The sequence below is a fragment of the Dermacentor albipictus genome, chromosome 9 (assembly GCF_038994185.2).
Source record: "Dermacentor albipictus isolate Rhodes 1998 colony chromosome 9, USDA_Dalb.pri_finalv2, whole genome shotgun sequence".
NCBI classification, from domain to species: Eukaryota; Metazoa; Arthropoda; class Arachnida; order Ixodida; family Ixodidae; genus Dermacentor; species Dermacentor albipictus.
Genome location: NC_091829.1, coordinates 38,688,879 through 38,716,315, shown reverse-complemented (window position 1 = coordinate 38,716,315; position 27,437 = coordinate 38,688,879). Strand labels below are relative to the sequence as shown.

At 43.7% G+C, this 27,437-nt stretch overlaps 1 protein-coding gene across 1 annotated transcript in view; it reads left to right on the top strand.

Moving 5' to 3' along the window:
• Positions 1-23,880, top strand: part of Cth (Cystathionine gamma-lyase) — a 34,318-nt gene extending 10,438 nt beyond the window's left edge. Inside the window, exons 2-11 of the mRNA XM_065449924.2 lie at positions 12,406-12,487; positions 15,028-15,123; positions 15,221-15,330; positions 15,985-16,116; positions 16,220-16,277; positions 17,054-17,131; positions 17,612-17,764; positions 19,109-19,283; positions 22,024-22,162; positions 23,745-23,880. Coding sequence (XP_065305996.1) covers positions 12,406-12,487; positions 15,028-15,123; positions 15,221-15,330; positions 15,985-16,116; positions 16,220-16,277; positions 17,054-17,131; positions 17,612-17,764; positions 19,109-19,283; positions 22,024-22,162; positions 23,745-23,756 — 1,035 coding nt within the window. The 3' untranslated portion in view covers positions 23,757-23,880. The remainder of the gene's footprint in view (positions 1-12,405; positions 12,488-15,027; positions 15,124-15,220; positions 15,331-15,984; positions 16,117-16,219; positions 16,278-17,053; positions 17,132-17,611; positions 17,765-19,108; positions 19,284-22,023; positions 22,163-23,744) is intronic.
• Positions 23,881-27,437: the final 3,557 nt, after the last annotated feature.

Below are 27,437 nucleotides of genomic sequence, written 5' to 3'. Positions count from 1 at the left end.
CTTCGCTCGTACGAAATCTTCATTGTGCCGTCTTCCTTTTGTGTCATTACAAACAACATTTGAAGTCATAATAACGAATATTAGCTTGCACAAATTCTCGTTGTAACTGTACAATCGTAGTCTCAGAGTCTGCGACCGTAGAGTGTAACAGTTCCCTCTAACTTTTGTAGAAAGCTACAAATGCCTTTTATCAATATCACCAACTGTGCTCTGGAGTGCAGAATCGCAGATGTTACGTGCACTATACTATTTCTTTTTTTTCTATTGCGAGGTCTATTGCGAGGTTTTTCTATTGCGTCGGCGGGGCCGACGCACTCGCTTTACTATATAAACTCCGGGTTGTCGGGCTCGTTACAGCGCGATAGCACCGGAGTGGATGCACAACTGCGTCGGGACGCGGTGTTGTCTACCCCCTGATGAGCAGCAGGCCAAAACTGTTTGCTATGCTATAGATATATATATATATATATATATATATATATATATATATATATATATATATATATATATATATATATATATATATATATATATATACACGAAGACTCTACGGCGCTATCGTATGGGGCACGGATGAGTAATGATCAACTCCAACAGTCAGGCATGAGCGTATTAAAAAAAAATGCATTGAATGCATTGTACACGTGCCAAGAATCACGATCTGATTATGAAGCACGCTGTTGGGGGCGTTCTCCGGACTGATTTAGACCATTTCTTTAACGTGCCCCAAACACACGGTACACAGACGCTTTTCTTTCTTTTCCTTTTTTTTCTTTTTTTTTTTGCATTTCGCCCCTCCATCGAAAATGCGACCGCCGGGGCCGGGATTTGATCCCGCGGTCTGGCTCGTGCTTAGAAGCGCAACACCAAAGCCACTATATAGGCAACCACGGCGGGTGGGCATAAGCTTATACGAACGACTGAGTTACGCGTCTGAGTGAGCTAGCTGGATGGTTAATAAATTAACCAGTTGGAGTACCAATTCCGTAAGTAAAACAATTCGTTGGGTGACCAAGTCGGCGAGTAGAGTAAAACTGAGCAAGCGTATAAGCGAGATTTGCATAACTATAGACTGAGCCAGCGACTGAGTATGCGAGTATATATATAGAATGAGTGAGTCGTACACTCACGTCGATACGGAGCAGAGTGCACGCTGCTTGTGCTCTGGGTGCATAGATTGCATACGGCACGACAGAAAGCCATAGCACGCCGCAGTCGTCGAGGTGAAGTGACCAACGTGGCCCCTCTGACCGACACGACCCACGCAGTACGGCAAACAACAGGGGAGTGTAGTACGCCGGCGAAGCAAAATCGTCCTTGTTTTAACCGGTTCACTGGGAAGCAAATATATATACGGAAACACGGGGACGCGGTGTACTCCAGCCTTCTCAGTATACAAGGCACAGCAGATTTCAACGTACGTATCACTTACAGGAAGTCATGCATGCCAAGGTATCAACCATCGAGCACACCAGACACGCGCAACCAGGCATGCACCTATTCAATGGATGCTTGAATGTAACGCTTCGGCGTAGAGGTACGCCATTCAATAATGCGTGACATCATCAGACATGCGGTTAGCACAAGCACGCACGTGCGAATACAGAGGCGCAGACGCGTGCGATATTGGTTCAAGGTATACCGCCCTCGATAAGCGAGTGAGCAAACCACAGCGCACACACCGTGCCAAGGTGCATAAATCTACCGCTTTCGCGCAACGTTAAAGGCACGTTCTGATGCATTACTTAACGCGTTTCTTGTAAGTTCATTGAATGCGCTGCGTAGACAGCTAGTATAAGTAATGTGCGCTGACGGTACCCAGGAAGCGGATGCATCATTGTGGCGTCACGATACATTTTCTTACTCAGTTCATGCGATTTATGCGGCTGTAGCAAAGTAAACATACAAGGTAGCGATGCTTCGAAGCTTCCATAGAAGCCCATACGTTCAAAACATGACGGTTAATCGGCGGTTCATAGTTACCACAGAATGAATAGAAGTAGTTACAGTATACGCTCTGTACTCTAGCGATGATAATGTAATGCAACTAAGGCCACAAGGCTTGGCGTCATCTTCGTGACAAGGGAACAACTTCCGGCGAAAAAAAAAAATGTGACGTCATACCCGTTAAAAACAGGAGTGAAATCCGTTTGTTCTCAAAGGTGCGAATTCTGTTTTGGTGGCCTGCCTTTAGAGCTGTATTTTCTATAGGTGTGCGAATATTCGAAATTTTCCAATACCGAATCGAATAGTGTCCTCTTCGATTTGGTCACTATTTGTAAATGCGAATATTTTTTTTTCTAATTTCGAATATTTCAAAGCCTCAACTGCATTCAATCAAACACAAAATTGGAGTAAATGTAGATAAATTTCCGCCCCCTCGGGCAAAGTATAGCCATAAAACGTAGGAACTTGCGACGTCGCTTAGGCAGCTCTACACTTACGCAGCAATCATTCGAATTCTCTGAAGAGTCGTGTGCATGCGAAGAAACTACTCGTTTGCCCCGTAATGCTCCAATTTGTGCTTTCAATAAACAACGCGCTTCACATCGTACTATGCAATGACAGAAACTTGCTCACCTTAAGAATACTTGGATGCGAACATTGTGATTAACGGTCCGTTCATTATCCGAAAAATTACTCAACATTAGCTTCAGTTCGCTTCTGGCATCATTCGATTCGGTCTCAAAAAAAAAAAAATCACAATTCGCACACCTCTAGTATTTTAAAATGCCCCGCCATCCGACTAGGGACTTCACCACGTCTTTTAGGTGCCGCCATCTTGGGCTGCTAACGCTGCTGTTTTCTGTCTCTAAAGGACTGTTAGTATACAGTCGATTCGCGAGCATGAAAATAGTTGTATAAATGCGTTCAGCGTTTCGTGACCATCTTACGTCGCTTTACTTCTTACAAAGCATAGAAATTCTTTGCGTAACAGCCCAAAATGGGGGCGCCCATTAATCGAACGTAAAATCGTCTATACCACCGCGGACTTTACACGTCACCACACTCGCTGAAGTCGGTGACGGTTTGTTCTGAATCGCTCTTTTTTTTTTTTTTTCGCCAGAAGCTTCGTGACCTATTTGGATCGACCTTGGCTGCAGCTGCCGGCCCCACGCGAGCGAAGCCTGAGGCCAAGCGCAGCACTTTATTACTACTGTTATTTTTTTTTTTACGAGCAACGTCACCGCGTTACACGACGTCAGCGAACTTGGTCTGTGTCATGACGTCGTCATAGCATGGCCAGATACGGCATTTCAAATTAAAATGCTTCACAATATTCTTACTTGCTAACACGCTATATATGGTGAAAAAGCTATATATCACACTCGCAACGCATTTATGCTACATATCGCCAGCATACTGTGAAAACAATTTTTTCCCCCATATTGGCGGCAAACGTGGTTGTTTATATTGACTGCGATTTTAGTTTTTTTTTTCGTATAAGAACGCGATAAAAATGTCGAAATAAAGATTCCGTTTATTTTAATTCTCATCCTTGCGCGTTCGAGAAGCGCGCGGCGCAGCTTCTAAATCCTTGCAAGTATTCCCACGCACTCATTTAAACGCTAACGTATTCTATGAACGATGTTTACTCGACGCCTGCAGCTTTCGAGTCATGTAACGTAGAGAAGTATTAGACTTGAAATGTAAAGTCACACTCTGCCACTGCTGAATATAGTGCGCATATTTTGTCACACGAGAATAACGATAATAAATCTTCCGCGCGTTTCTTACTTTAACGCACCGATGGGGGCGAAATGCGATAACACCCGTGTACTTAGGTTTAGGTGCACGTTAAAGAACCCCAGGTGGTCGAAATTTCCGGAGTCCCCCACTACGGCGTGCCTCATAAGCAGAAAGTGGTTTTGGCACGTAAAACTCCATAATTTAATTTTTTACTTTAACGCATGCTTAATTAGTCCGCGGCAGTCTCGCGTGATTTCTTTTTATAAAGCCCCTCACCTGGCCACATGGAAAATTCTGGTTATACGCCTGGAAGTTCTTGCGTTCCCTCTACGCAGCGTTCTGCCGCAAGAGTTTTCCAAATTGGTTCAATAATAGACGAGACGGAAATATTTCAGTGCCGCTAACCCACGACTTCGGGAGGCGAGGTGGCCAAACTAATCCGTAGTCCCCCGGGCTACGGCGTGCCTCATGATCAGATCGTGCTTTTGCCACGTAAAACACTAAAATATAATTTAAAAAAACTGTAATACTGCAAAAAGAGAGCGGTTTGGATCAGAGAGCAAACGGGTATAGCTGATATTCTAATCGACATTAAGAGAAAAAAAAATGGCGCTGGGCAGGTGATGTAATGCGCAGATTAGATGACCGTTGGACCATTAGGGTGACAGAATGGGTACCAAGAGAAGGGAAGCGCAGTAGAGGGCGGCATACGACTATAGGTGGTGCGACGAAATTAGGAAATTTGCGGGCGCTAGTTGCAATCGGTTGGCGCAGGACATGGCGATCGCAGGCAGAGGCCTTCGTCCTGCAGTGGACATAAAATAGGCTGATGATGGTGATGATGATGACGACTGCCTGGCGAAGCAGTCACGCTTTCGCAGGAAGTGTTTTTAGCACTCTCTCCGCTCCCAGGGTGTGTATCGAGCAGTCGCGAGCTCTCCTTGCGAGCATATTCACTCCTTTACCAGTACACTCTAAAAGCAGTTACACCCTTTCGGTTGTATATTTACCACACAACGATAATCGTCATCTGTCTTGCCCTCGTTTACTTTCTTTAGCGTTGCGAAACCGGCACTTCCAAGTCACGAACGGCATGCACGTTATCAGCATGACATATAGCATTGCCGACAGGAAAGCAGCCGTTGCGGCGTTTTCAAGAAAGGAAACGCAAGCAAGACAGATGACGGTTATTGTTGCGTGGCTGATATACACCCCAAAGGGTGCAACTGTTTTTACACTCTCAAAAAAGTTCACACCCTTTGGGCTGTATATCGGCCACACAACGATAATCGTCATCTGCCTTACTTGCGTTTCCTTTCTTGAAAACGCCGCGCCCGCTACTTTCCTGTCGAGAATGCTATATGTCATGCTACCCGCCGTGGTTGCTCAGTGGCTATGGTGTTAGGCTGCTGAGCAGGAGGTCGCGGGATCGAATCCCGGCCACGGCGGCCGCATTTCAATGGGGACGAAATGCGAAAACACCCGTATATGTAGATTTAGGTGCACATTAAAATAACCCCACGTGGTCAAAATTTCCGGAGTCCCCCACTACGGCGCGCCTCATTATTATCACGCTCACTGTTCTGTATTTTTTTTTCTACCTTTTTCTTGCAGTGTTATACGTTTGTTACAAACTTATATTGTTCCTTTTTATTGTAATCATATGCAGCTTTATGTAGCTAATACGTTTCTCTGACTTTTAGGCTGTGTACTTGGCTGCTGTTTTCATTTGTTATTGTTTTACTAGATTGTATGTACTTGATTGTATGCCCCCCCCCCCTTACTCAATCCCCATGTAGGGGCCTTGTAAGGTATTTTACAAATAAATAAATAATAAATAAAATAATCAGAAAGTGGTTTTGGCACGTAAAACTCCATAATTTTTTTTTATATATATGTCGTGCTGATAACCCGCATGCCGTTCGTTACTGGGAAGTACCGGGCTCGCGGCGTTAACGAAAGGAAATGCGGACAAGACAGATGGCGATTATCATTGTATGGCAAGATACGACTCAAAGGGTGTAAACTTTTTTTAAGGTGTACTTCGGAGGGGGGGGGGGGGGTGCCTGAAAGTGCATCGAGCCGTCGAACTCCTCTTCGGAGCGAGCTCGCCGCCCTTTCGCGTCAACGCACTGCGCGATTTTTTTTCCCTTTGGCAAACGCAAACGGCGGCATGGCGTGACCGACGCCGACGTTTGTTTTGTCTACACGCGGCTGCGCGGCCGCTCCAGGTCCTCCGTATCGGCCACCCAAACAAAACACTTGCACACACAATGACACCATGCTACGGCGCGCGCCAGTTTTATCGAACGGAAACGTACCGACCGAGAAACTCGGCGCCGGCATATGGGCACTGATAGCGCTTCCGCTGGCGCAGACCGACCGGCTTCGCGTGGTCAATGCCTTTCGACATACAGGGGTGAGAACGTGAAGGGGGTCGCCTTCACATTCTCACCCCTGTATGTCGAAAGGCATTGACCACGTGTTTTCGCCTTGAATGGACACTAAAGAGAAACATTTTGATATATTAATAAATTACCCTTCTATAAAATACAAAAACAACGCTCTTATGTGAGGTTTATAGAAGCCAGAAAGAAAAAACGCAGGAAAGGGAACTGGGTGGCGACGCCCATAGAGTTTCATATACAATAACTACTGTAGGGAACTTTGGCGCTACTGTCTACAGAAGCTGCAGTGGTGGAGCGCCTGACCCAGCATGGGGATTGTGGGAAGCACAGGATTTGCCTGAGCTTCGTTCCATCTGTCTTCGTGACCGTGTAAACTCATTTTCAACAATGTACTGCGTAATAAACAATTAAGCAAACCTAATTAAAATTGTCTGATGACAGGATTCGAACACAGGAGCTCTAGCGTAGACACCCGATATTCAAACCATTCGGCCATGGACGCTTTTTTTTTTCTCTTTATTGCCTCGCTTGGCACGGAGTTTACTAGCTCAGAAGAACAGAATAACAAGATGATAGTACCGAGAACCGTCAGCTGTTTACCGACTACAGGTCGGCACGTGCAAGATTTCTAATCTTGTAACCCACTCGGGTACATACGTCTGCACCTTGGACGCATGCATCGACAAGCGACATGCAACGCCCTTTTGCATTTATCGCGGGCAATCGAGCCCGCAGGCCAGTGCCTCGAGACGCTTGGCGCGTTCCGATTTGGCCACCTCGACAAGCTGAACCATTGCGATTAGTAGCGACTGCGCGTGTTCGCGACGTCTTCTGCACTTAGAAAAGTATAGTTTGCTCTGAAATTTACGACAACGAAGGCACACAAAACGTAATAAACGAATCCGCAGGAACGTCTGAATCCACGAGCACGAAGATCGGACAAATCCCTGCACTTCCCATCATTCCCACGGCGACTCAGCTAGCGACTGCAGCGCCAGAATTCCCTCTATAGTATATTGCAGGAAACTCTATGGCGACGCCGCCTTCAAGTTGCCGCGCTAGTTCGCCATGACGTCATCAATTTTGGCGCCGTCTGCTCGCGACTAACTCATTCTTTAGCAGGAAAGGTGGGCAACGGCTAAAAAAAAAGCAAGAGTGAACTTAACGAACTTATCCAGTTTCAAGAATTTGTACCAAGCCACAACGGTCCAAATACAAAAAAAAAGAGCTTTGAAATCCGTGACGTCAGACTAACGTAACGGAGTGGGATTACGTGCGCGAAATTAAAGAAATCGAAACTTTGACCGTTGTGTCTATAACGATTAAACTGCAACTGCGAAATTAACGAAAATGGAGCAGAAAGTTGGGCTAGTTGGTGTTGATGCATTTGCTGAGTCATAGTTCCTAGCGCTAACAAGACTAACCGAATAAAAAGAACTATAGCGTTTTGTCCTGTCCCAACTTTTTTCCCGCGAGTCTAGTTAGCGCTAGTAACCTTGTCTTAACGAAAATAGCATTTAAAAATACTTTATTACCTAGTTGCTCATTTGATATGTTTCTCGTTAGTTCCCTTATGAAGAAAAAAACTTGCGACATTAAATCAGTTCCCTCTAGTCGTGTATGCTTTCAAAACGGCAGCATCATCCGCATTCGCCAAAATGTTTATTACTGGGGAAAATAAAGGGCAAACTCTGTCCTAAACACCGTGGTACCACGATACGGCAGTGCGACGCAGCCGATTTCTAAGTACTTCCACGTAATTAGTTACATTACGACCCGGGAAATGTTCTCGAAACTTCCTTGTGGAGAAATAATTTGGCTCCTTTATAGAAGCTTAATGTACGCCTTTCTTTACTCATATACCAAGCTAGGCTCCATTAGACGCTCTCAGAATCGCTGAAATCTGGTCGCGCCGGTGCAGGAAGATCAAGGCGGCGTTGCCACGTGTCTGTTGTTTTTGAGTATTTTCTAGCTTACCGAGTCTCCTCTTAAGTGAAGAGCAGCCATTTTGCTATTGTAGAAAGGTAATTCACAAGTTCAGCTTAGCTTATTACTTCTCCTTATCGTGTGTCTTGAGTTTCGCCATGCAGGTCCTTCGACCATCGTCTTAAGAATTCCAGAGAAACAACTGCGCTTCCCTTAAAGGGAAGCTGAAGAGTCTATCGAATTCAATAAGACGCTCCTATACGGATGCGGGAACCTTATAAACCATGTAGGTAAAATTTGGCGGGTTTTTTTCAATTAGGAGCGACGTAATCGTCGGTTGAAATTGCGCTGTAGCTCCGCCCCCCGTTGAGTGAGCGAGCGGAGCGGAGACCGGAAACCGTGGTGTTGTGACGTCAACTCTGCTTTTGTGACGTCAACTCTGTCCGCGACCGTGCCTGACCACGCTTGTTTCTGCGTGCGTGCCATCGTAATCTGCTTCGATCGACCCTGCATTCCTTTGTTGGTGCGTCTGCGTGTATGTAGAGTGTTAGTCAACGTGCGTGGTAGTCAACGTGAGTGGTAATCAACGTGAGTGGTAATCAACGTGAGTGGTAATCAACGTGAGTGGTAATCAACGTGAGTGGTAGTGGTAGTCAACGTGAGTGGTAGTCAACAGATGAAAGTCACTACACGTACTGCATGAACCGGGAAGCTTTTCACGCGTTTAAACCGTCTTTGTAGACTGCCGGCAGCTTTGGACAGCGCAAAATTGCCGACGATCGCATCCCCGCTTACGTTCCACGAGGAGGCATGCAGGAACACAACACTACAGTTGTTTGACCGGAAACGAGCTCACTAGAACGGCGAAAGATCGGCGAGATCACTAGATCGCTTTGCAAAAAAACATATTCACCAAAGAGCATTTCCAACACGAGGAGATCCCAAGACTTTGCTTTCGTTCGTGTCGAAAGCACTGCTCGCACCAGGATCGTTTGCTTCTTCGAGAGGCCGACTCTTCGCAATCGCCTCGTACATGTAGGGAGTAACGCCGAACTCCTCAGAAAAAACGCAGTCTCTCTAAATTTTCCATTACCGTCTCAGAAAAACAGCACCAAACTACCTGGCACCGCGCTTCATGTGTAGCGGCAGCGGTCGGTTGCTGGAGTTGACGTCACGAGGCGCACCGACCAATCACAGGCGGAAACGAGACGCGCGAGCTGGGCGTGTCCGCTGCTGCACTTTTCGTCGAAATAAAATATATTTGCGCTTTCTTTCGCTCAATTTCGACACGATATTCGAATTCGGGGGGTTGAAAATCATTATGTACAGATGTTCACTCATTTTTTCTGGAAAACCTTTCAGCTGCCCTTTAAGGAAATACAACTGCTTTTTTTTTATATAAGTTTACTGAAGGCTATATAAAAACTTAACAGAATATGTTGCTGGGACAGTTGGTTCATTATTGGAATAATATAAGCACAAACTTTCGACGGGACAGGTGGACTCCTGATAACTAATAACTCCCCTAGATTACGGAGCCTTTAATTCAGTCGTGTTTACGAAACAACGAAGCACCCGCACGCGTGCAAAAGCGACCGTTCCGTCCACGGGACAGTGCGCCATAACCCGCCCCCGACACGCAACCGTCCGCCATTGTATATCGCGCCACGAATTGAGCGCGTGCGCAATAATTAGGCGTTGCTCGTTCGGTATAGCGAGATGCACGCATAACGAGAATCGTAGTGTAGACACTTCGCAGATAAGAAGCAAGGGCTCGAAATAGGCCTAAAGGGAACGTGGCGGAGCAACCTTTAGGCAAAGCTAGCCATATATTACGCCCGGCACAACAGGCTTTACTTCCTCACTTGGGACGATCGGTTCTCTCGCTTCTACCATCCCAGCCATGCGATCGCCTGGGGTTGTTTTGGGTCGTAATTACATAACCGTCCACTTATCTAGATTTCGCCGAATTCAGCGAGGACCGCGCCCCTCGCGGCAGGTAATAAGTATTCCTGTTGACCTTGCTTCAATTAACATATTCTTTTCCTTTAGTGATTTTTTTTTAAACAGAGTTTTCGTTCGTGGAACGAGCTTGAGGAACGGGTCCAGTTTTTTTTTTTCTTCTTCCGAGGCAAGGGCAAGCTTCTTAATGGCAGCGATAACGATGGCGTAACTATAAACTCGCGATTCTGTGCAAACCTACCATTCTAACTCGGCATGTAACACGTGCCTTTGTGGGATAGTGGCAAAACTCGTCTCTGTGCTCGCTCTGTATAAGGCACGTGCACTGAAAAATAGCAAATTTAGACGCACAGTATACCTTAGCACACAGCAACAACTGTCATCTATGGGCTGTTCATCATTTTAAAGTTTTGTAGAATTTTTAGAAACCGCCTGTGGTACGCAATTCTATAGTCATTGAGCTGGGTTATTCTGCGAGACGGGCCTTACCACCACGACAAACCAAAAATAAGATTCAAATAAGTAAAAAAAAATTATTACTAATTCACTTGAATAATTACTTTACGGCACATATTGCAATTTAAAAATTGCAGCCGGTGAGCTTGAAAAGCGTATGAATTTCCAGAAGGACACCAGATATGCGCCATCAAACTCGCTGTAAAAAAATGCACTGTTGTCCCACCTAGGTTTTTTAAAGAAAGCTCTTTTAGGCTTTGAAGCCCAAAGTAATTGGAATGCCCATGCATTTTGTCCCACACTTTGGAAAATATCTGAAAACAGATGTCATCCTGGAAATTCAACTGAACCGGAAACTTGATGTGGGTGAGTTGGTTATGCATACTTGATGAAATGAGCGCTGCGAAGACGCGGACGAAAGAACACATGTACGACAGACAAGGCGCCTTGTCTGTCGTACATGTGTTCTTTCGTCCGCGTCTTCGCAGCGCTCATTTCATCAAGTATGAACCGGAAATGTCTTGCAAACTCGCAGGCTACAATTCGTAAACTGCAACATGTGCCACAAAGTAATTAGTGATTACTCGTTCAGCCGAATCTGTATGTAGATTTCTTGTGCTGGTAATGTCTGAATTTTTTGCTTTATATATATAAAGCATCAGAAAACTCAAAACACGGAGAAAATATGTAATAGGCATTACAATAGGCATTGCGCAACGGAATTACATGGCATCACTCTTGTGAGGGACCATACACAACAAAAATATTTGCGACATTTGAATATCGCTCGCTGATCCGCGATTCAGTAGCCAGAGAATTGCGAGCGTGCATGCGTGCGTGCTAGCTCCAGTTGAAGGGACACTAGAGGAAAATATTTAGCCAAGCTAAAGTGATTAGCGCTCGAGAGCGTCTAAGGCGCCAATATTATATCGCGAACAGAGCTTTAGTAACCGACAAATTCAGACACCCGCTGTGGTTGCTCAGTGGCTATGGTGTTGGGCTGCTGAGCACGAGGTCGCGGGATCGAATCCCGGTCATGGTGGCCGCATTTAGACGGGAGCGAAATGCGAGGACACCCGTGTACTTAGATTTAGGTGCACGATAAAGAACCCCAGGTGGTCGAAATTTCCGGAGTTCTCCACTACGGCGTGCCTCATAATCAGAAAGTGGTTTTATATTATTTTTAAAGAAAAATTCAGGAAAATGCGGGTCACGTTGGTCCTCGGCTCCGATGTCGCTTGCGGGATCTGGCGGATGCAGCGAGAGAAAGAAGGCGCGTGGATGGCAGCTCGCCTCCTCGACATTGCATTTGCTTCTACATCGGGTACTATACTAAACACATTTCCTAAATATTATGGCCGTGGAAATCTGCCTGTACGCGGCGCTTTTCAATTCATAGTGTATAATAGATATTTCCGGCGGGGCCCGATGAAGGGATCCTTCGAGAACGTGTGCCAACTAGTCCAACGTTTATAGATGCTTCCATAAACGTTGATTTCCCTATTTGAGACCGAGAGACCCATTTCACGAGTTTTCCTACGCCACTGCTACTCCAAAGCACGCCGGTAGAAGCAGTTCTTAGCGGGCTGGAGGGTAATGTTAATATATGTTTGTACGGTGACAAATCCGCTTAGGCCTCGAGATCAAAAGGTAAGGTTCTATAATTGAGTGGGTTGAGCCGACGCACACCGACACTTCCCCCCCAACTTGTATGGAATAATTCACCATGGCATTCTCCTGGGTATTGTCCCCAATGTTATTTTCTAGCCTAGGGAAATCGGCGAGGGCTATATAGTGTCATCATGGCGCCAGCAAGACCGCCGCACATGCGCGCTGGACGTAGTGAAATCGGTCTACGAAAGCCAACAGCAACTGATTGGGAACTTCGCAATGCCGTTCAGCAGTAGGTTAAAGTTCTGTAAAAAGCTAAGTGTGGCCTCTTGCTTTATCCTGTGCGTTGCAGCAATTCGAGTACTCGAGGTCCGGCAACCCGACCCGCCAGTGCCTGGAAGAGTGCATCGCTGCCCTGGAGCACGCAAAGTACGGTACGTCTGCGATTCGTGCAGTACGCGCGGCAGATTAGCGTAACACCGCAGACACGAGAAGCGATGCCCATGTTTGTGACCATGCTTGCAGCGGCGTGCCGCATCGGAAGCGACACATCACGTACGAATGAAATTAAGCAGAACATTCTCACACATAGCATCTTTCGAAAGTGAACAGCAGGAACGCGTCGCCTGCAAACTGAAACATTTGCGAAACAGGTTTATGTAGGACGAGGGGCGTCTCAGGCTAGATTCAAGGTGCAAAATAGAAGTGAGGCGTGCAGACAGGACACAAGAGTAGAGAAGTAGACAACACGAACGGTGGCGTTCGTGTTGTCTACTTCTCTACTCTTGTGTCCTGTCTGCACGCCTCACTTCTATTTCGCATAATGAATCCTTACCAACTAGCTCAGCTTTCTGTCGTTCTAGATTCAATGCTTCGGCAAAGGGGGCTTGTCGGTGAGGGGAGTGTCCTTGACGAAGGCAAGCTCCCTTGTCGAAATTCCGGCTCCAGCCTGAAACATTCCTTGCTCAATTACTGCTGATATCGCTTAAAGTTAACCTCACAAAAATTTGTGATAGGCCACTCTCAGAGGTATGGAAAGCCGAAGCCACAGTGAGCGAAGTAAGAGACGCAGGCATATCCCTCTCAAGAATATCAGATTCAAAGAAGGGAAAGGTAGTGCGATATGCCCACATAGTATTTATGTGGCAGTGAAGCAAGCAACGAGACTGTGTAGCAATTCCGTTCGCAGCCGGGCTTCTGGGAAAGGCCGCGACAAGGGCAAATTCTTGTCAAGAAGTGTTGCCGCTGTTATCCGATGATGATAACTAGCCCACGTTCAAAAAGTCGCCGCTGCAAGCGAGTTGCTCATCCAGTGCCGCCACAAATAAGGTGGCGATACGGATGGAGCAACCGATATCCGTCCACCCGGCTGATACTTCAATGACATATTCAGATATCATTTGCAAAAGCTCTGGCTGTATGGCTGAAGCTACGGGTGGACTGCTCTCCGACATCCATCTCCAGAGCTCTTCCGACAAGCCTCAGCTGAGCGCTTGGACGATAGCACACAGGTCGCAGTCTTCAGACGCCTCTCAAAGATAAGCTCGAAGGATAGGTTGTGACAATGATCGAATGGTTTCTCAAGTATGTACAAGTGGTACATGCAAGATAGCATAACAAATCGCCAGACGAGACACAGGTATCTGGTTCGCTGACAAAATGACCATGGTGCTAATCTTTGCTATGCGTTGTCGCGAAACTCTCAACAAGCTTAAGGATTCTCTTTTCTCTCCCTCTCTACATATTTAGAGTTCCAGCTATGCTGATATGTTAATTCCTGCTAGCCAAGTGACAGAAACATCTAAGATGGTACTCCTATACATTTGTTTCTCACTTAAATGCAATTGAGCCGCTTTACTGTGCTTTAATACCAATGTCACTTTTTTATGACCACAAAGCTCAAGCTTAATGCAACAGACATTTGTGTCATCCTTTTTGTCTGTCTTGGTCCCCCATGTTTTTTCTATGCATGCCCTTTCAAATCATCAAACTTCAAAACTTTCAGCCAACATAGCTGCAGTTTCTGTAATGTACTATCATGCAAAACCACTTTGGTATTGTACCACCCCCCCTCCCCCCCCCCCCCGCGTCCCCAATGGTTCAGATATATGCATTCCTGGCCACGGCACAACTGCATTTCAATGAGGGCAGAGCACCAGTGTGTTTACAATTTATTCATACACGTGAAGGAACACTAAAAACAAATGGCGATATAGATTGATATAATACATCTCGTTTTTACAAATTAACTGACCTTATCAATGAGCGGGAACTTAGTAAGAAAGGCCGCAAGAACAAAATTAGATTAGCAGTGCAAATTCGGCATTCGTACATGTCATAGCATTTGACAGCGTCTACTCAATGCAACTTAATTATCAATGAGAAACAATTCCACTGCACCCTGAAGTAAGCTCATTCCAACTCATACTGACAATATTTCAGAACTTTTCTTGCTTGAATGCAGCTAAAATATGCCACATTAGTACTGCAGAACCCTTGATTTCACATTGATGCAAATAGGGCCACAGAAGATTGGTCTTGATCTTATTCGCTAAGAAATTGACCCTCTTCTCCTAAATAAAAGTAGACAGTTCTGAAAAACTAATCAACCAATCTAATTTTATTTAGTACTTAGTGTTTCTTTTGAACATCACATGGTTGAAATCAAACATCTTTCCACTGTGAAATCGTCCCTGCCAAGGTGCCAGCTTCGGATTGGAAAACACCACCAATTAACTTTGCAGTTTTCTACTGATTATTTGCCAAGACATTTGAACAATCAGTAGATCGTGGCCATCTTGAACTGTACCCTTCTTCTTTATTTCTATTGAATATAATTGCGATACTCAGTAGAGGTAGCAACAAGTGATTCGGACTTGATGACATCACACCACATACATAATTCCAGCTTTTGCATGTTGTGCAAACTGCAAATGTTGACTCACATGTATTTTTCTTTCCTTATTCTCACCAGCTCTCACATACGCTTCAGGCCTGGCAGCCACACACAACCTGACGCACCTCTTGAATCCCGGTGATCACATGGTCAGCTTTGACGACCTATATGGAGGTGAGGAACGTCGCCACCCACTAGCTGTTTTGCAGGTCCACAAACACTGTTTCATTAAAATAGCTGTTTCAATGAGAGTAATGTGTGACATTTTCAGGTACAAACAGGTTGTTCAGGAACTTGCTGGTACCTCGAGGGTTCGAAGTGACGTTTGTCGATGCCACAGATCTAAAGAAATTCGAGGCTGCACTAAAGCCCAACACAAAAGTAGGTATTGTGTTTGTAAGTAACGAAATGACATTGAGGCACGTAGTTTTCTGTGTTTGCAAGGTTTGATACAGATGCAAAAAATGAGGGGATGGGGAATAACTTTTCAAACATTTTAATGCTAGTAAAAGTTGCTCTAAACAATTTTCTCAGGCTAGGAGAGTTATTCTGGGCCCCTTCCAATTTCACCAGTTTATTACATTTTCAGTCATCAGAAAAGACGGGTAGCCACCCTTTCTATAAGCCAATCAGTGTTGAAAGGATGGCGAATTTGACAATATGGTGAAATCTGAATGAATTTGGGCACCCTGTATTGAGCTGTCTGCAACTATACATGCTTTAATTAATGAAAATTGGATGAAGTCTAAAGGCTGAAAATTACATTCCCAAGTGTTCTGAATTGCATATCAGTCTGTTCAGCACATCTTTTTAAAACAAAAAGAAACATTTTTTAATGTTCTTTGTTTTAATTAACGCATGAACAAAAAGTGTTGAGAGAGCTGTTATGTTTACTCAAAAGGCTTAGAACAATAAATTTGTTATTTCGGTATTCAGTGCAAACACTGTGGGCCGATAAGCTGACTCAGTCTAATAACAAAATGACTCGCTTAACTTTTTTCTTTCTCACTTATTTTGTTCACTCCTTCTTCTAAGCTTGTATGGCTGGAAACGCCAAGCAACCCGACCATGAAAGTTGTCGACATCAAGGGGGCCTGCGAGATTGTCCGAAGAAAGTGCAAGGCCATTGTCGCTGTTGACAACACCTTCATGTCTTCCTATTTCCAGGTGCGTTTTACACTCGCGTCAAGTCTTGAGGTTTAATTGGTGACCTCTCTGTTGGAACCGAGCAAAACTAAAACTTCGCTTGCGCACAACTCTTTGCTTGCAGAAGCCTCTTCTGCTTGGAGCAGATGTTTCCGTCCATTCTCTCACTAAATACATGAACGGTAAGTGCCCATTTCACAAGAACTGTCATCAAGATCAAGATCTCGGCTCGCACGAGTAACAAGCATTTTTATGCTATTTTTAATCCACTCGCTGGCTTGCAAGTTAAACAGACATGAAAGAGGAATACGAAGTTAATCTAGACTTGCAAATTTGATTCCTGGAACACCTAGAACACCAGTCCTAATGCATGTGGCGAGAGTGAAAGATTTGAACAAGCTGCCAGATTTGGTCAGAATCCGATCAGGACTACTTAGAATTTTATTGATAGGCAAGGGTTACAGTCCTTTACAAATAAACCCAAAGTTGAATGCTGTTTAGAAAGGTTTCTCCACTGAGAAACTGCCCAAGTGTGCAAAGATAGCTTGGAATTCATGATGTAACACTGACATGCTACAGTTCGTGGGCAAAATTCTAAAAGAAAATATTTTTACTTCATTTTCTGTTAGTACCTAGTAAGCCAGCTTCTGTCAAACAAATGAAGACAGCATCTTAAATGAATATTGCATGATTACGAACCGATATATTTGAATTTCAGTAGTTCAATCTTGAACATCACGCTGGTATCGCACGAGCTATTAAGAGCTAAAGCCACGCAGATTAATGTCTACTGTGATTGCTCACCTGAAATGAGTAAGAATGCTTCAATATTATTAAATAATTATAACACACTTATAATCACTTGCAATCAACTGTGAGTTTGCTTCACCACATGATAGTGCTTGGTAGATATACCATATTGCCAAGCAGTAGCTAACGCTTGCTATTAAATCTGCAGGGCACTCGGATGTGGTCATGGGTGCCATCTGCACAAATGACAAGGAGATTAATGAACGACTACGATACTTCCAAAACGGTGAGTATATTACAATGACAATGTGGCTGACTTACTTACTTACTTACTTGCCTCTCAAAGACTTTGACCTAATGTGCAAGGTTTGTCAAATCCACAGTTTCATCAACAGATATCTGAAGTGCTAGCTGGGGTGTTCAGACCTGCCCTCTATGCAAAGTATGTTGGCAGAGTAAAACAGCAGCTTATATTGAGATATTAATACATTCATAATGCACGAAGCAACTTTCCTCAGCTGTCTGTTTTATGTATTAACGGCCAAGATAAGAATTAGCGAAACTTGAGAGTAAGAACATGATCTCCTAGAGGTCAGTCACACTGACATACTAGGGAGCACAAGGAATGGCCAATGACCATAGTGTTTTCTCAGTGTCGGGAAGAAATGTGCAGAAGGCACAGAGCGTTAATTCTTTCACGTGTCTCCTAAGCCTGTGATCTCTAACCAAGTTCAATAAGCAAGTCACTTGCACACGTGCTATGCAGCTGCTGGCGCTGTGCCATCGCCTTTCGATTGCTTCCTCGTCAACCGTGGCCTGAAAACCCTACACGTTCGCATGGAGAAGCACATGGAGAATGGCCTCAGGGTGGCAAAGTTTTTGGAAGCCCACCCTCTTGTAGAGAAGGTCATCCACCCAGGTGAGCATCAGCAGATACGTCAACGAAATGCAGGGATATCAAAACTTGTTTTCATAGATCAGTCTTTTTCTTTGCATGACAATGATCAGCTGCATTAGCATATCCTATGCTAAACACTCTTCCTTTTAAAGCAAACCGTCCACTGCCCATGCATCTGATATGTTTGTCTGAAGGTATGTCCTCGCAGGCGTCACAATACCGCAGAGGCATTGGGCTGTTGTGTTGCTGGTGAATTACTAACATTGGAGCATATGTAATAGCTCATAAGGTAGAGAGTATACGTATGTAGGTGAAGTAGATCATAAGGTAATCATTCACATGGGCGGTACGGATTAAGCGAAGCCAGCCACGCTTTTGCGTGCACTCCACCACGGCGGCTGATAGCGTCGCCCGCATTGGCACGACAGTATCATGAAAAGCACCGGCAGCTGGGAGCGAATGTGTCATCTGCTTCTCGCACCAACGGGTTACTGAAACTCGAGATTATGCAACCTCTAATACTAAACGCGCTGGAGGACTGTTCACATTATGCCATGCCGTCTTGGCACGCCCACTCTTTGCATACGCGGCAGATTACCTCTAAAGCAGGGTGCGCGGCTGCATATGTACTCAGCTGCGCTTACAGCCGCATGCAGCCATGGCTGAGACGCCCGCCAACTTATCCCCCACTCCTTTCCCTCGCACGCCCTTGATAATGTTGCCACGACCTCGCTCCCCTCCCCTTGTTTCCCTTTGCTCGTGCAGGAAGGTGGCACTCGTGAAGCGATCTTTCTTGTTTAAGCCTGCACTTTCACTCGCACTTAAAGCAAACAGAGTGCAGAGCACGATAGGATCTTATCGCACTTGTACATTATGCAGAATATCATGTAGCTCCACTTCGGTGGTCGCTCTTGTCGCGCGGCGTGCGATTTGAGAGGTGCGTTTGCAAGCTGCCGCTTATAATTTAACTGACCATCTACATCTGTGGAAGTTTCGATTTATTGTCTCGGCATTCCTTTACAGCGGCAGTGAAATTTAGTTATATTGAAATTGCATATAAACACACTTAGTTATAATAATGTGGACAAGAGGTTACGAAAAGTTAAGTGCTTCGTTATATTGGGAATTTCATAATATTGAAGTTTGTTATATCGAGATTTAACTGTAGTTGTTCTTGGCAGACCACAGAAGGGAAAGGAAGTTCATGTGGATGTCAACGGATCATAATGAAATGATAGGACACCATCATGCTACCACATTATTGTCACTCAAGTGTAACATGCGGCCCTGCGAGTTTTTCTCAAAAGACAAAGACAGCACAGATAAGCACTCTTTCATTTACACACAAATGGCTAAAACATGCAGGCCTGCCCAGTCACCCGCAGCATGAGGTAGCCAAACGCCAGTGCTCCGGGTTCAGCGGCATGGTGACCTTCATGCTCAAGGGTGGCCTCAAAGAATCCACGCTCTTCCTCAAGAATCTCAAGATAATCACCTTGGCTGAAAGTCTTGGCTCCATTGAAAGTCTCGCTGAACTGCCGTGAGTATACCTTACATGACAAATTTTGATTTATTTGTTTTTGTAGCAGTAATAGTTTTTATGACTAACAATATGGAAAAAAATTGCAACTGTTTACAAGTGGCATATAGAATAGCAAAACTTTGCAGTTCAGCAAATTGGTGCTTTGATGCCCTAGAGGATTTGGCACAAAACATATGCACACACTAGAGACACTAACAGGAAAAAACTCCTCTTTGTATGTTCACAATTGTGTTGTTCATATAGGAGGTTGTGGCCAATCCTGCTCTGGTGAGGGAGTGCGTTACCGGTTCTGGTCACCGGGATCAGGACACACTCCAGGCCTGTTTATGCAATTTTACCAACACGCGGATTTTTTTTTTTTAATCCGGTGGAAAATTGCCGGCACCGGGATTCGAACCACAGACCTCTTGCACACGAGGCGGGTGTTCTACCTCTACGCCACCGCTGCACTGCTAAAAATTGGTCTAAAATTAATCTGGTCTAAAAATTAATCTGCAGAAAACTAAAGTAATGTTTAACAGCCTCGGAAGAGAACAGCAATTTACAATAGGCAGCGAGGCACTGGAAGTCGTAAGGGAATACATCTACTTAGGGCAGGTAGTGACTGCGAATCCGGATCATGAGACAGAAATAATGAGAATAAGAATGGGCTGGGGTGCGTTTGGCAGGCACTCTGAGATCATGAATAGCAGGTTGCCATTATCCCTCAGGAGAAACCTGTATAACAGCTGTGTCTTACCAGTACTCACCTACGGGGCAGAAATCTGGAGGCTTACGAAAAGGGTTCTACTTAAATTGAGGACGACGCAACAAGCTATGGAAAGAAGAATGATAGGTGTAACGTTAAGGGATAAGAAAAGAGCAGATTGGGTGAGGGAACAAACGCGAGTTAATGACATCTTAGTTGAAATCAAGAAAAAGAAATGGGCATGGGCAGGACATGTAATGAGGAGGGAAGATAACCGATGGTCATTAAGGGTTACGGACTGGATTCCAAGGGAAGGGAAGCGTAGCAGGGGGCGGCAGAAAGTTAGGTGGGCGGGTGAGATTAAGAAGTTTGCAGGGACGGCATGGCCACAATTAGTACATGACCGGGGTTGTTGGAGAAATATGGGAGAGGCCTTTGCCCTGCAGTGGGCGTAACCAGGCTGATGATGATGATGATGTATGTTCAGATTACCCGATGTAGTATTGATTGCATAATCTGCTGTTACTTATTTCTGGGAAAGGAGAAAATGCATCTAAGTTAACTTTTTTTTTTCAGTGGATAGCACCCTACGTCCCTTCTCTATGTATTCTCACTATATCACCAGTTTTAAAATTGGCTAGCAATGATTGCAAAACATTATTTTGTTTTGATACCTCAAACACTCCAGTTAAGGGGTTTTGCATGATATAAATATGTCATTGATCATGGTTGCAGTATGTTCAAAATCTAACTATTCTATCAGAACTAAACAGGCCAATCCCAACAGTTCAGAATACACAATGTTGCTCATGCAGGTGAAAAGTGACATAACTGAAATGCATGTTGGCCTAACAGTAAAAGCATGTTTGCTGTGTCTCATCAACAATGTGCATAAGTGAACACGTTGAATGAACATTCCACATACATTTTATTGATGATATCTTCAATAGCTACTAGACACAAGTATCAAGACGCTCATTGCAATATTTAAGTTACAAAAGGCTACTTTAAGCACGGCCAGACCTATTGCACCATATTTTTAGGAATTTTTGCTTCATGAGTGGGGCTAGTTTCACATCTTCTGATAAATGGAGACGTCAAAATTATTGAGCAGTTCAGATGAAGTAGTGCAGAATTGCGATATGTGTCACAAGCAATTCTGAAATTTACACAGCTCAAAGGGAGACTAATGAGAAACGCTAAGCAAGTTTAGACTGACAAAGTATTCTTTCAAGACTTTACTTTCATTAACTTCGTGATGACAGGTTTGAGTAGTAGAATAGAAAATGAAAATGTTTTTTTTTTTGTTTTTTACCAAGTTTGTGTTAGAACCTCTGCACCCCTGCGTCACTGTGATCCCACAGATTTCAATGTAGCTTATCCTATTTGGGCAGCATTGGCTGAGTCAAAAGCCCTTACCCGCCGTGGTTGCTCAGTGGCTATGGTGCTAGGCTGCTGAGCACGAGGTCGCGGGATCGAATCCCGACCACGGCGGCCTCATTTCGATGGGGCCGAAGTGCGAAAACACCCGTGTACTTAGATTTAGGTGCACGTTAAAGAACCCCAGGTGGTCGAAATTTCCGGAGTCCCCCACTACGGCGTTCCTCATAATCAGAAAGTGGTTTTGGCATGTAAAACCCCACAATTTAATTTTTTAATTTTGAAACGCCCTTGAAACTTGCCATTATACCATCTCTGGCTCCTTCAGAAGACAATGTAGTCCATTTTTAACAGTAAACAATTAACTAAACCCAAGCAAATGCTGTCGAAATTCGTGATGTCACAGGAAGCTGGTGCAGGAACTTCAAGGCAGCAGTGCCATCCACCTTTACTTTTTGTGCCTTTTATGACTTGCCAAGTTTCTTCTCACGGTGGTGTTTTTGGTACAGTAGCAGGGTACCACTTACTAATACTGGCCTTTTTCTCATTAGACTCCCTTTAAAGAAAAAGCAAAAAACTGGCATTTCAGATAGGCTTTCTTGGCTACATGCCAGGTACTTCCTTCTTAAAAACAGGACTTTCATTTCTTTCTTTCTTTTTTTTTTCCAGAGTGATCATGACTCATGCATCAGTACCTGAGGACCAAAGGAAGGCACTCGGCATTACCGATAACCTCATCAGGCTCTCCGTAGGGATTGAAAACTGTGATGACCTCATCAGTGACATTGATCAAGCCCTCAAGAAAGCTGTAAGACACAATATCTCAACTATCTACCCATGACATGCACCTTCTACATGATAAATATGAAAAGTAAAACCTAAATTTACATTTGATAGATAGGGGGCTCAACATTTAAGCTGCACAAATCTGCATTCTGCAAGAATAAATATAAAAGGAGAAAGCTATTTTCATAATACTCGCATATCTGGTTTGAATCTACACTTCATGCATAATCATTGCTTCAAACCTTTCTAAGTTTTCCCTCATACATGTACTGCTCACAAGTGGGCCCCAATGCATGCCATCTCGATCAGTGCATTGTCCAAGTTCTTGTGACTGCCTTAGCTTACAATTAGCTTACATTAGCTCAATTTGCATGCCAAAAAGCACTGCTCACACCAAACTGTTCACACATACTGTTTGGAGTAGCGTCTTGTTCAGTTACGTCACCACTTTCCCTCAGTTACGGCGCCACTTTCCCTCGCCTATATTTTATTATGACATATAATAACAGTGTCATGTGGGCACATTCAAGTGCAATCAAGCCCAATTGGCACAGAACTTTTTTTATGTTTGGCTCCCTTCAGCGAGCTTTTGCACAAACCGAAGGCGATTAGGAGCAAATCTTTTTTATCGCAACTGGCTCCTCTGTGCGAAATCTCGCTGAAGGAAGCCAATTGCAATAGAAAAACTTGAACGTGCATGTGTGACAACAATACGAGACGCTTGCTTAATGAGCACTTTTGTATGGTTGTATAATTCGCAGAGCTTCTTAAGAGGAAGCTTTAACTTGGGTGCTCCCATCTGAATACATGTAGAAAAAGAATTCGTTTTTCTCAGCAACCACAGCACGAAATTTGACGAGGTTTGTTGCATTTAAAAGAAAAACTTAAAATCTAGTTACTAATTGTTTCGAATTTTTTATTTAGATTGTTAATTTTTTTGTTAAAAATAAAAATTGTCAAACTGAAACTATCAAGTTTAAAGCTCTGTAACTTAGCAATGAAAAACGTTATCACAATTCTATGAATTGCACCTGATAGTACATCTAAAGCTAACAAAATTTATATGTTACGCAAGCCTGAAAAAATTTAGTAATATGGAAATACAGAACCCTTGTAAACAACGTAACAAATTCACGCAAGATATAACTTGACATCCAATTTGTCTGCTTCAAATGATCTAATGGACGCCATTTACAGTACTGCGATATCTGTTCTTGATGCAAAGTTATTAATTAATAAACTTCGTGCACCTATCTTTTTCGGATTTTTGAAAATTCTTTTGAAAAAATTCAGGAGCTATGTCAAAATTCCATTTCCAACAGTCACTGGAATTAAAGTTTCTCTCTCAAATGCAACAAATTTTATTAAAATCAGTTCAGGGGTTCTCAGAAAAGTTTGTGTTTCACATATATTTGAATAAGCCGCATCGGAGTTAGGCCCGAGCTAAAGCTTCCTCTTAATATTCAATTGTTGAGAAGCCCATTCCTTCACTAAGAAACAAAACAAACAGGAAATTTCGACAAAGCATAAAAATGTCGTTAGTTAAATGGTTTATCGCATTGTTTGAGTAATTTTCCCTGAGAGGTATGCATTCTTCTTTACAGATTCATGCCTAATAGGAGATTGTGCCACAAAGACGCTTCTATCAATGTTTATCTATTGCCTACTACTTGATTGCAAAAAAAAACGAAAAAAAACCCGGAAGAGCAATAAAATAATAACAAGACAAAATAAGCTTTCCTCACTTTGTCCTGTCTACTTGACCGCTGCAACTGCTCGATGCCATGTCATCAGGTGAGACAAGATGTTGGACACGAAAGAGTAAAATAGGCAGGTTGACTCAGCGGCCATGGCATTATGCTGCTAAGCACAAGGTCACAGGTTCGACTCTCGGCCACTTTCCTATGGAGGCAGAATGCAGAAATGTTTTTGCACAACTTATACTCTGTTTCATATTTAGTAGGCAATGCTGCTGCAGCCACGCAAGTATGGATCAAGTATGAAGTAAGAAATGGATCACTCCGTGCATTTCGTAGTGAAGTCAGTTTTCGATATGAGGCACCTTTAACAGACTGACTTCTTTATTTATTAAAACTAACGTAGAGAAGTATTGCTTGTTTGCTTTATGCTTACGTTTTGATCACGAATGCAGACAGTGTGCTGTGGAAGCTAGCCACCGTGCAAACATGTCACTCCGTTTATTTTCATGCGGCACTTTCCTATTTCTTGCTGTCATGTGACACGCACTTATTTGGTCACAAATGCAAGAAGTGTGAAAAGTTGCTCTAGCCTCTGCAGCATTCTGCTATATGTGAAACGGAGTGTAGGTTGACACTACAGAACCCGAAGCCGTTGAAATTAACCCAAAGCCCATCGCTATGGTTTCTCTGTGTGCTGCTTTAAAAGATTAAACCTCGCAATTTGGTTTATAGACACTCGGTTGCATGATAACAATGAGCACTAGAACTGTCTAGTGCCTGCGTACAAAGAACCCGCATACATACTAGCACCAAAATTATTCCCCACTACTTTGCAGTGACAAAGAACATTTCAATACTTAATAACTTCACTGAAAAATATATTCCACAGTGCATCTTCAGCGGAACAAGCAATGCAGGTGGCAGTGTATTCTGCAGCATACTTCAATGAAATTTGCTAAAGATAACAATGCATGTGTAGCTGCTAAGTCTTGCGTACTTTAGACCTCAATGTCCAGACGACTTTACCGCATTCAAGCAGAGCTTCCATGTGGAATCGGCATGCGGTGCATCGGGATTTTATTTGCAATGTCTGCTTGATGTATACAAAACTCCCTGGTAAGAACTAGATTACCGCACGCAGGGAAACTTCTAATACACCTAGTCGGTGTATCATACAGAAAATGTAATGCCGTAAAGTACTAAAGATGGAATCACATAGGTGAATGATGCACACAGCACAAGTGAGTGAACTGCAAAATGAATGAGTGTAAATGCACATGTTTTGGAAACTACACAAAACAAATAAAAAGAGTATCAAAACTTACAGTGAGATTGTGTTGTCCTAAGGCACTGGGGACCATGGAAATAAATGGGGCCCCACCAGCTCGCAAAGGGAGCCATTCACCGCAAGTGGAAAGGGCCCTTACAACACATTCCAGTAGGATGTGGGCCGCAAGTACCCTGAAAACTGTTCCGAGCGTCCAGCCACTCAATTATCATTCCTATACACACACATTTCATCGCCACACGATTAAAACAAGCCTAATCAGAAAAGTGGAGACAGGGTAGATGTCGGACAGATACACATCACATGTAGGCACATCATAAACGTCATGCATTACTCTCAAGAATAAAAAAAAATTCTCGGTTGTATGCAAATCTCAGCAAACTAACATCAAGGATAGGAAAGCTGTACGAAGGGAGTTCTCATACATTTTGGTAGTCCAAAAAGTGTGAGAACACCTACTGAAGACTTCGCAAGTGCTTTACTAAATCAGTATTTTGTAACAGTTCATCATATTCAAGCTCAGTACTTTGGTGCACTTCGCTTTACGCACGTGTTCCTGTAAGCTACAATTTCAGCTGCATAAAAAGCCTCAACAACCTTTGTGTGAGACAGGATGGGTTCTGCCATTATTGTTATGCTATACCGGCTCCTATGATATAACATCTCGCCATTAAAAATGGTGAACTATAGTCAACGAAAGGTAATTTCATCACATTTCAACACGAAAGAAACGCAATTACATTTCCCCATAATATTTTTCGCACCACTGTAAGGGTTACTTTTTACGAAGTTACCGATATAAGTTGCAAGAGAGTGCCATTCTGGCACCCCAATTATCCTTGCACTTTCCCATCATTGCTCATGTGTGATTCACTTAGCAGGGTCACGTGGCATTTTGGCTGGTTAGCAGTGACTTTTTTAAAGGTTCCAAAGCATGGTTCATGCCGACATACACATGGATAAGAATTTACTGCAAAGAATACAGTTTCAAGAACGAGTGTTGATAATACATGTATCATCCTCCTCTAATCTTCCTCCTCCTACATGGAGGAAGATTAGACATGGAAGCTGTGGGAAAGGGGGAATGTCACTACCTTGAAGCTAGTCTAGCAAACTTGCTTCATAGTAGAGATTTTGACAAGAGTTTCTGTATGCCAACACATAACAGTACCTTTACTATTTACTGCAGTGTGGTGCCCTCTTTGTCTGCCTTCGACTCAAAACTGGCAGTAGCATAGAGCAGTCCATGACCTGAGAGAATGCTCAACCACTAGGTGAAAGTAGTGGTTCAATCATTTGTAATTTAAATTGCGAAGGAATAAGTAATGTACAAAAAAGATTTAGTGGACACATCAATGGTTACGTCCGGCAGTAGCAATAGGCAATCGGTTCCCAATACTCAAGGTAGTCATCACTGTGGGTTGCAACGTGGACGCAGCCCCTTCAGCAAAGACTTGCTCTGCAACTTAGTCCTCTCTTTGCTGTGGACCAATTCGACTTCTCTAGAACGCTAAACAAATCAATCTAGATTGATTGAATGTTAGTTTTGAGTCTGTTCAAGTGTGGTGTTCTGAAAAACAAGTATTACGGGCTTTCACATACTAAAGCAATGCAAGGGCTACGGGTTTCCATTTTGGTCCCTTTGAAAGCAACTGCCATGACTGCGACTTGAACCCATGACCTCATCAGCAGCAGAACAACATTACTGAGCAATCCCGCAAGAAAGCACGGTGTCTTTTATACTTCATTGTGTAGTGTTGTCTGCATTAACTATTTGTGTGTAGTCTTATTGCGAGTTAAACAGCACTACACTCCCCCAATAAGGTCCTATAAACAAGATGTTGAGGTTTATTATAATTAAGTATAATAAGTGATTTCCTTCAATAATTGCATTTCTTGAGGTCTACTGTACTTCCCACTGTTAATGGAAGCACCAAGCCAGTAATAGAGCCAACATAATATGAACATTCCTTCACTTTTATTTGGAAGAAGTGGGCAACAGAGTGAACTAGATGTATCATGATCAGTGACTCAAACGTAATAATTTGACCGCATGTTGGCTGAGGCTTTTTGTGCCACTGGCGAGTGCTGGGGGTCCAAATCCACCACAATGCATCACATAGGCTCACTTTTATTGTATCCCATAATGCAAATTTGTTTGTGGGCCTTTATGTCATATCTCGGTGATAATGGCAGACTACTAAGTGCGTACTCCTTTGACAATATATCAGACTGCATATGCAAACAATGTGCTCATAATGTATGTAAACAGGCCCTACAGTGAAACTGTGCCTGCATGCAAGGCTCAC